Source organism: Cryptotermes secundus, unplaced genomic scaffold, assembly GCF_002891405.2.
Source record: "Cryptotermes secundus unplaced genomic scaffold, Csec_1.0 scaffold5165, whole genome shotgun sequence".
NCBI classification, from domain to species: Eukaryota; Metazoa; Arthropoda; class Insecta; order Blattodea; family Kalotermitidae; genus Cryptotermes; species Cryptotermes secundus.
The window spans coordinates 3,310-12,573 of NW_019740015.1; the positions used below are offsets into that span (position 1 = coordinate 3,310).

General features: G+C 38.6%; 1 protein-coding gene across 1 annotated transcript; it reads right to left on the reverse strand.

The window, feature by feature from the left end:
• Positions 1-1,853: 1,853 nt before the first annotated feature.
• On the reverse strand, positions 1,854-6,383 carry LOC111872276. Its single transcript, XM_023865989.2, has 4 exons — positions 5,276-6,383; positions 4,248-4,409; positions 3,113-3,273; positions 1,854-2,354 (listed from the first exon to the last, which is right to left on the reverse strand). Exons 1-4 carry the CDS (start codon positions 5,305-5,307, stop codon positions 2,344-2,346), a joined length of 366 nt encoding a protein of 121 aa, XP_023721757.1. The 5' UTR covers positions 5,308-6,383; the 3' UTR covers positions 1,854-2,343.
• Between the last annotated feature and the right edge of the window lie 2,881 nt (positions 6,384-9,264).

A 9,264-nucleotide genomic window follows, 5' to 3' on the forward strand; every position in this document is an offset into this window, starting at 1 on the left:
CTGATAAATGCAGCAGAACCCCCAGTTACTACTCCATTTAAGTTATCTGTCATGTCATGATAGTTTCACTGACTGCTAGTCAATAATCTCCAAGTTAAATTCCTTCCATTTACAATATTCCTTACTTTAGTTTTCAGATCTATTGCTCCCCAGAGACACCTTCAAATGGAATTAATGGTATTACAGTGAAACCCCATTTAGAATTTCTTTGGGGACCACTGAATTTGGATATTAAATGGAGGAAAATCTTAAAGTGGGGAAATTTAATGCTGAGAATATTGCCTTGGTATTACAGAATGTTAAATGTAGGAAAACATTAACACAAGAAACACTGAACAGGAGGTGTACTTTATATGCAGTTCACATGAATAAGGGAATCCATGTTGTGCGTCTCTTGTCTCTCCACATGCTCTTCCATGACTGTGCCCCTTGATTTAATACTACTCATTTAATTGCCAGAATTTATATAAAGACTAAATAATTATAACATTTAAAACAAATAACATCGAGTCAAGGATGGTGGAGTTATAACTCACCTCCCTCAAATGTTTTCATGGTGTAGTGCTTAATTATTAAGTGCAGGGACAACTTTAACATCAAGTACTGCATGAATATGTGTACAACACAATTAATTATACTTATCTTCTGATGCAACTGACCTTCAATTCAGGATATTTGTACATAGAGTTAAAGCCACCAATATACTAGATCATATCAAGAACGAAAATACTAAGAAAGACCAATTGTCAATAGATTTTCCGTCAAGTGCAACAATATATATTTTGGTCACTTATTTATCTCATCTGCCTTACATGTTTCGGTTCAAAGGAACCATCATCAGAGGCACTTATAACAAAACATGAAAACACTGGCACAGCTCAACATCCACAGTATGTAGTTTTTTGTGGGAACTATTACATATATCGGAGTGTAAAGCACAACACTTTCCAGTATCTTGAATGCAGGTATAGCACTTGCATCTAAAAAATCGCCCTCAAACCGAGTCGTCAACGTTAAAATTTAACAATTTAACAATTCAAAATACTAAGAAAGAATTATGAATACACTCAGGACAAATTAAGACAGATTAACATAGACAGAACTTGACAGACCAAGGATGACCTCAGAAAATATGGAATCTATATACAAAGTTGGAACATGCAAAATTTCTTACAAAGGGGAGTGGAAAAGAAGCTTGAATGCCCCAGAAACAGGTCTGCCTATGTCAGAGCCATACGGGAAAGATACAATGAAACATGTTGAGACATTGGAAAACTATGATCCCACGTTGCAGTTAAGGATTTAAAATATACAGAATGAGGTAGTCAGTTTCTACTGTAAGGTGTGATGATGTAATTACGTCTGGCAAGTAGACTGCCTGTACAAAATATAGGATTTTGGTTACCATAGCAGAATGTATTGCAGGTGCTATATTACAATAGAAGAAAGAGATTTTGAGTGTTGCTGGCATATCTGCCACACTGATATTTAGAGATAACTAGCAATGCATATGCCTATGGCCACTGGAAGGCTGTTCCCACAAACTCACTGCAACTCATACAGCAGACATTACATTACTCCTAAGTATACAGACACAGGAAAGTTGAAAACACTAGCTGTCCCCAAAATAACCAACAGTTAACAGTTTCTCCTATGAAAATATTAATCTGACCTATGCGAAGAATCCTGCATGGTTCTTACTATTACATCAACTGAATATACACGCAAGATGTTATGACTTACTTGTAGGATGGCAGCCGCTCAATTCCTGCTTTCATCAATACCCGTGGCGGTCTTTCCTCAGCCACAGGCAATTCACCAGGAATGGAAGAGGCTTCATAGGACTCAATTTCTCGAGCTATCTGCAGGTAATGTGCTCCATACATTTCCTTGCAAACAATGGCAAATGAAACTGAATGTATGTTCATCACTAGAAGCTTGTATTCTTTCCAGATGGGATGGCATAATGGCAATGTTCTACTTCTTGTTGGGAGGTGCTCAGTTTGAATCTCCGCCAGGACTCTGTACAGTCTTAAGTCATAGTCAACAATTTCCTAGTTTATTCTCATACCATTTGGTTCTAACAGATCAGATAGTATGCATGCAATTATGTATTCATAATGTAAAGTAGTTCTTCCAAATTCCACAAAGTCTGAGACTGAGAGCAGTGTCAATCAAGAATTCACTGCCGATGAGTGCCGTGGGGAAGAAGGGCCTGAGTGAATTGGCAGGGCATGATGTTGGTGGCAGCATGTCAACCCTGTTGGTGAGCTCTGCAGAAATGTCTCACAGCATAAGCATCTTCAGTCCACACTGGGCCACATTCATGACAGCACAATGGTCTCAGTGGAATGCTGAAATAAAGTGAATAAAATTCAGATTCCTAGTATTATGTGAATTAAAAAATTAAACACAACAATCTTTCTGTCGTGTCCTTCTGCATAATTTCTGCCGTACACAGGTCTATGTGCATGATATCTCCAATCTCTACCCCTTCTTCCCACATTTCCCTTTTGATACCTTGCCAGTTGCTTCCTCTCTTCGTACTGTCTATTAGTATCCACCCAACTGGGCGACTCTCACATTCAGAAAATAATTCTACAGCCCTTCTCAACGTCCTTGCTCTAGCCACACTAATTCTCTTTGCATGACCAAGCAGCTGTACACATTCCTCTTATATTTACATCCCTTCTCATTTTTCTTTCAACATCTTCCAAAAATTTCATACTCATTACTTGGATTACAGTAGGAATAATTAACTTCCACAAAGCAACACACTCTGCTGTCCAGTGCCATACCATCCGCATATTCTCATACAAGCAGCAAATCTTTCACAGAAAACATATCATTTCTATAAAGTTACTTAATAAGAAAAGTTTCCAGTGTTTAGAACAGAAGCAAACATACAAAAACTGTGAACTAGATAACTCCATACATTTCCCACATTTAAGTTACTCTGCCAATTTAATCACACACATTGCTTCACTGTTACTGTACTTCAACTACGTCCCATCTTCAAAGGACGTATAACCAATTTCATATTCAGATATTAGCTTGTATTTTAGTAATTAGAAAATTATATGTTGCAGTGGCTATTGGCGTGTATTATCACCTCCCTCTGTTGCTGGTGTTAGGATGGTGTCGTGGTGATCTAGGACGGGCCCCTGTGAGGACCCACGATTTACGTTTGTGTGGACCGGGGGTGGACAATTCCTCGATCCAACTGTGTCATTCTTCCGGTGCTCTCTGCCGCCCAATGGATGCACATTCACCCTAAGAAGGAAAGCAGCATTCTTTTATGTCAACACTGTGCTATGAAATCCACTCACTACACTCACTGAGTTATTCCACCTCCTAAAAGGAGATTCATTATGAAATATTATTGTAGAAAAGTAACTCCTCAAGGAATGAGTAGTGGATTGAGAAACTGGAAGTCAGAAATTACATATCTGGATCACTAAGGTTCTGGATTTTGTCCATCAACTTGTATTCTGAACGAACGTAATGTTTCAGAAACACTGATCTGTCCCTGTCCTTGAGGTGAAGGGGTCCTACTTAGGTGGATCCATTTGAAAGATCTAATCTCAATCACAGAATAATCTAACTCAATCAACTATATCTATATACGCAGCTGTGATCATGTTCTGTCATTGGGAGATCTATAATAAGAAAAGTGGGCATAACATAAAGGCCTAAAACCCAAACTAAATGCAGGAAAAACAATGCAGAAAACATCTGAAATTTACTTGCCATGCTACATTCTCCTACTGCTAGTAGAAAATCGCTGGCTTCTGTGATGTTAGTCACCTGAAGATGGACATCAATCTAGCACACAGCACCACAGCACAGGCATATCTACTACCTCCATATCCCTGATGATGGAGGTGGTATGCGCCTCTCTAATGTCAGTAAACCCCGTACCAGACTGCATGGCATAACATCCCACAGGACATTAATCCTGATGTGAGATTTGAGGTTACTGCTGCACTGACTATGAGGACTACTCTCTTTTTGGATACGATGGCATGTAGTCTGGTGTACATTTACCAACAGTTTGCACGAACAAGCTGTCTCTGTCTTCAGGGTAGAAGAATATGGAGGAAACATATTCATCCAACCAGATTACACAGTCACACATCCCAGAAACAGTAATTTTTCATATTCACTGGAGTGAGAACCTCCAATTTCTTATCATAAAATGATTCGTGGTAACAGCGTTGGTCAATAGACCATGCTTCAGTACATACCTGAAGTTGCCTAGGTGCATAAGTTGCAATGTGAACATATGATGGTCATCCTGAGAGTGCATTCTGCTCAGGAGCAACTCTACCAAGTTGTGACTGCACCAGGAAAGGCGGATAAAGCTGATAATGATGGTTGTATGGTGTGCAGTGGCCAAACTGACGGAACTGCAAGGTAAGTCCAACAATCACCCAAAGTTACAAAAAGTACATGTTCAATTACTTGACTGTCAATTTACAATGTAAACTTTTATTTAAAAAGCTAATACTTGCTATTCTGTTTCATAGATTATGCTCAGGTTGGTGGTAGCTAAGAATACAGTAAAATCTCAGTTTAAGATATCTTTAGACACCAGTGAATTTGAACATCAAACTGAGGAAAACCTTAAACTGAGATGATTTGAGTTTACTAGCTTGGGGGACATTAAAACTGAACATTAAATGAGAGAAATCCTTCAACAGAGGAATATTATATGTGGGTTCCTTTACTGCGGCATAAGATTACAGCAGTGAAAACTAATATTTCTCTGATGGGCTATGTGGTGGATGGCTGAAGAAAGCAGGTTTGATTCCTGACAGAATGAAGAGACTTTTCTCTCCTTCACAGTTCTGATCAGCTCTAGGGTCCACTCAACCTCCTAACAATTGGACACTGGATGCTCTGCCAGCATGGTCAGCATGAACTGCTGATCACCTACGTCCATCTAGTGCCTAGGTTAAGAATAAGTCGTCATAGTCTCTTGCTTAGTTAACTGAGCCCAAGAATAACTTATTGAGTGTTGATCTACAGAAAAGGTAAAAAGGTTAAGTTGTCCCTGTTCTTAACTGATTACGCACTATGCCATGAAGACATATGGGGGAGTGGATATATAAAACCATGTCTTCTTGACCTTGCCTCTAGTTGGATATGAGTGGTCAGCTTCACAGCTTGGGGAAAGAGCTCCTGGTACCCACTGGGTAGGAGGCTGGGCAAGTCCCAGAGCTGGTCTGGACAACATGGAGAAACAAAATTTCCTGCCCCCACAGGGATTTACCTGGCAGCTAGGTGCAAACCGTGGGCCAGCATGCAGGTCTGAGGCAGAATTCACTGCCGATGAGTACCATGGGGAAGACGGGACTGAGTGCACTGGCAGGGCATGATGTTGGTGGCAGTGTGTCACCCTTGTTGGTGAGCTCTGCAGGAACCCTGCTGGGTGGTTAGAATGTCTCACAGCATAAGCATCTTCAGTCCACACTGGACCACATTCATGATAGCACAATGGTCTCAGTGGAATGCTTAAAGTGAATAAAATTCAGTTTCCTGGTATTATGTGAATCAAAGAATTAAACACAATAATCTTTTTATGTTCTTCCACATAATTTCTGCTGTATGCAGATCTATGTGCATGATATCTCCAATCTCTACCCCTTCTTCCCACATTTCACTTTTGATAACTTGCCAGTTAATTCCTCTCTTCATACTGTCTATTAGTATCCACCCAACTGGGTGACTCTCACATTCAGAAAGTAATTCTAAAGCCCTTCTCAACATCCTTGCTCTAGCCACACTATCATTCTATTTGCATGACCAAGCAGTTGCAAACATTCCTCTTATATTTACATCCCTTCTCATTTTTCCTTCAACACCACCCAAAAATTTTATATCCATTACTTGGATTACAGTAGGATTAATTAACTTCTATAATGGAACCCACTCTGCTGTCCTACAGATTAATTTTTCTCTTCCAGATGTATAATTTCATTTGGTATTAATTAAATCCAAATTTGAAGTATCATGAAAAGTCCAAGAATGTCTAATGAAGGTAAAATTGTCCCCATGCTCAATTAAGCATTATGCCATGAAGACATGTGAGGCAGTGTAGGTATAGCTCCACCATTCTTGAACTTGACACTGGATGAAGGTGACTGGTCAGCTTCATGCCCTGACTGCTTTATCCCCCTGGGGGAGTAACCCCTGGTACCCATTCGATAGGAGGTTAGGTGGGCCTCAGAGCTGGTCTGGATTGCTACAGAGGAGAGAAATATTCTCTGCCAGGAACTGAACCTTGGCTATCTAGCCTGTAGCATGTTGCTATACTGACTGAGCTATCTCATGAAACAAAATTACATTTCTTCAAATTTTAGTAAGGAATCTCATTATGAATATTTATCAANTTGATGAACTCTGTCTCTGTGTAGTGGCATACTTGAGCAGCATTGGGATGCAGTACTTCCATGCAGAAATTGCTGTTTGATTTGAAAAAGTAACATAATTTCCTCCTTTCATCTCTCTACAGATCTGTAAGTAAAGACACGATTTTCTTCAATATAAACGGTAGTATTATAATACTACCGTTACTACTATGTTACTTTTTCAAATCAAAAAGCAATTTCTGCATGGAAGTACTGCATCCTAATGCTGCTCAAGTATGCCACTACACAGAGACAGAGTTCATCAATAATTATTGATGAACTGTTATCAGATTTAATTTCAGAGGAATACAGTTACAGTAACATGTGTTTACACATTCCAGGGAGAAGTTTTATGGACTTTGTGAGCATTCCTTTCTGTTGTGAATGGTAAAATGTTTTGCAACAACTCCTGACATGATAATTGTGGAGGTACTGTGAGCGACCTATTTTAGTCATGTTAAGCATATTACTGTAAGGGTACTGTAATTTTCTTGTAACAGTTACTTGAGCCATAATGTGCAGCATATGTTTCACCCTCCAATTACAAACTGGTTTCATGTATGTTAGATTTGAGGTTCACAGCAGCAACTATGATGCTGGTAGAAGTTAGCTGATATTTTGGAGGAACTTACTGCCTGGGTCAGAGAGTAAGCCAAGCAAGGGGCATAGTTGTGCACTCCTTGCAGCTTGTTTAGCTTACTTTTCAGCTCTGAAGGTGGACGCTGTATGTCTCTCAGAAATGTTGATAAACTACGAGATTACACTACAGACACACCCCCATGTCCCAGAAGATAGCAACTCTGTGATTTCATGTCTTGTGAAGCCACAGTAATGTAGATTATTGTATTATCCATGGCTTTCTCCACACTGTTAATAATCTGCAAATTTTGAGCTGCAAAGTAGATTTTTAAAGTAAAAGTACAACTTTCTTTTTGTGGTTAGCATTGTGTTCACAGTAACTGTGCTGCCAAAAGGTGTCATATTGTTCCATTTTTAGCATGCTGCAGCACCATCAGGCAGAGGAAGGTAATGTGAAATGTTTATAAAACTAGTGATAAGCCTATACAACTTCAGATGTTTGCCCTGGAATTTGAAATCTGTGAATGTATGTGTGAACTTTATGGCACTAATTTCAAAGGGACATGTATTGGTAACAAGGTTTTTAAGAGAAGAGACTTGTTACTGCAGTCAGCCAATATAATGTTCTGTAAAAATGAGATACTAGGAAATCAAAAACTGCTTGGATTTGCTTAAGAAATACAAACAGGAGCTCACAATTTTTTATACCATTTCACATTTCATGGGGGAGGTGTGCACTGTACTCCTGTCACATGATCAGGATATTGGTTTGTATAACATGGAGATTTAAAGCTCAAGAATAACATATGGAAATGCTTCACTCTAGCATTAAAGATGCATTGTTATTTTGAAGACTTTGGTCAACTTGTGGAAAATAATATACCCTTGCAGTTGCAATAGATTTCGTTGAAAGTATTTCTGCTGTTGTGATCACTCTCTCGGTTGATCAGCAGATTAAGAAGAAATGCTGAAAAATATAAACATGTATCCCTTTACAGTCCAACTCAGCTTCTGAGTACTGCATGTGTTCCAAGTATTTAGAGTCTGGAGTTTGTCGAGATACAGTATTGTGCAAGTTGTATAAGTGGTGCTCTTTTCTACATTTTTTTTACTGTCTTTTTCTTTGCAACAGCCAGTCTGTGTAAAATGTACAGTAACAAGACAGAATTTATTGCCTTTCTTCTTACCATACAGATAAAATATCTTAAAAGTAATAAGCATATAGTATTGACAATTGGTGATAGCCATGTGAGAGGTTGTGCAGCGAAGATGATAACTTCTCTGGATGCTCATTTTGAAGTGTGTGGTGTGATAAATCCAGGATCTTGCATAGAATCATTAGGTGAAATAATGAAGGAAGAAGTGGGCAACCTAACGGCAAATGACTTCTTAATAATTAGTAGTGGATCTAATGACATTAGTAGAAATGACTTAAGAGCAGCATTCAGGAACACTGTAAATTACATTACAAATGTAAGGCACACCAACGTAATAAGGGCTCCTCTTAGATATGATACTACAGATCTTTCTCACTTAAATAATTCAATTCAACTCTTTAACAGCAAACTGAGTAAACTAGCAAACATTTTTAGTCATGTAATTACAAAAGAATTGATAAATAATAGACTATTATATACAAGGCAGGGCTCTCACTTAATGGGCTAGGCAAGGATATATTATCAAACCAATTAGTGTCTCATATACTTTCACGGTTGGAAAGAATCAATGCAAAACCTATAATTCTTGAATGGCATGACAAGGAAATACAAATGGATGTTCTCCTAAAAACCAAACCTTTACCGGCCCAACTGCCAACTCAACAAATTTCTAAACACTATAGAAAAATACCAACATCTAGAAATGATTTTTTATGGAACACTTAAATGTGTACACATTAAATCATAGTGAACCTAGTTTCAAGTAGAATAGGAAACATATAAAGCAACCACTGCCCCTAAACCCAGGTAATGAAGATCTAGTTATCTACCATCAAAACATTAGAGGACTTAATATAAGTAAGCTCGACGAATTATCTATCTCTTCTTTTCTGGATTCCTCTCATACTGTTTGCTTAACCGAGCACCAGCACTGTGATCTTTGATGACGGGTTTCAAACTCTGGGCTAGTTTTTGTAGGAGCACCTTTCAGAATGGGGGTGCACATATTTTTGTACATGAAACTATCTAGTCTACTAATAAAAATATGGAAAAATACTGTAAAGAAAAGAACTTAGAAGTATGTGCAGTTAGGTTGCACCTCCCTGCTCATGAAA

Coding starts and splice junctions, on each gene's coding strand:
- LOC111872276 (XM_023865989.2), bottom strand. CDS start 5,307: ATGCTGGCCCACGGTTTGCACCTAGCTGCCAG. Junction 4,410..5,275: donor GGTTTGCACCTAGCTGCCAG/GTAAATCCCTGT, acceptor CTTACCTTGCAG/TTCCGTCAGTTTGGCCACTG. Junction 3,274..4,247: donor ATGCACCTAGGCAACTTCAG/GTATGTACTGAA, acceptor TTTCCTTCTTAG/GGTGAATGTGCATCCATTGG.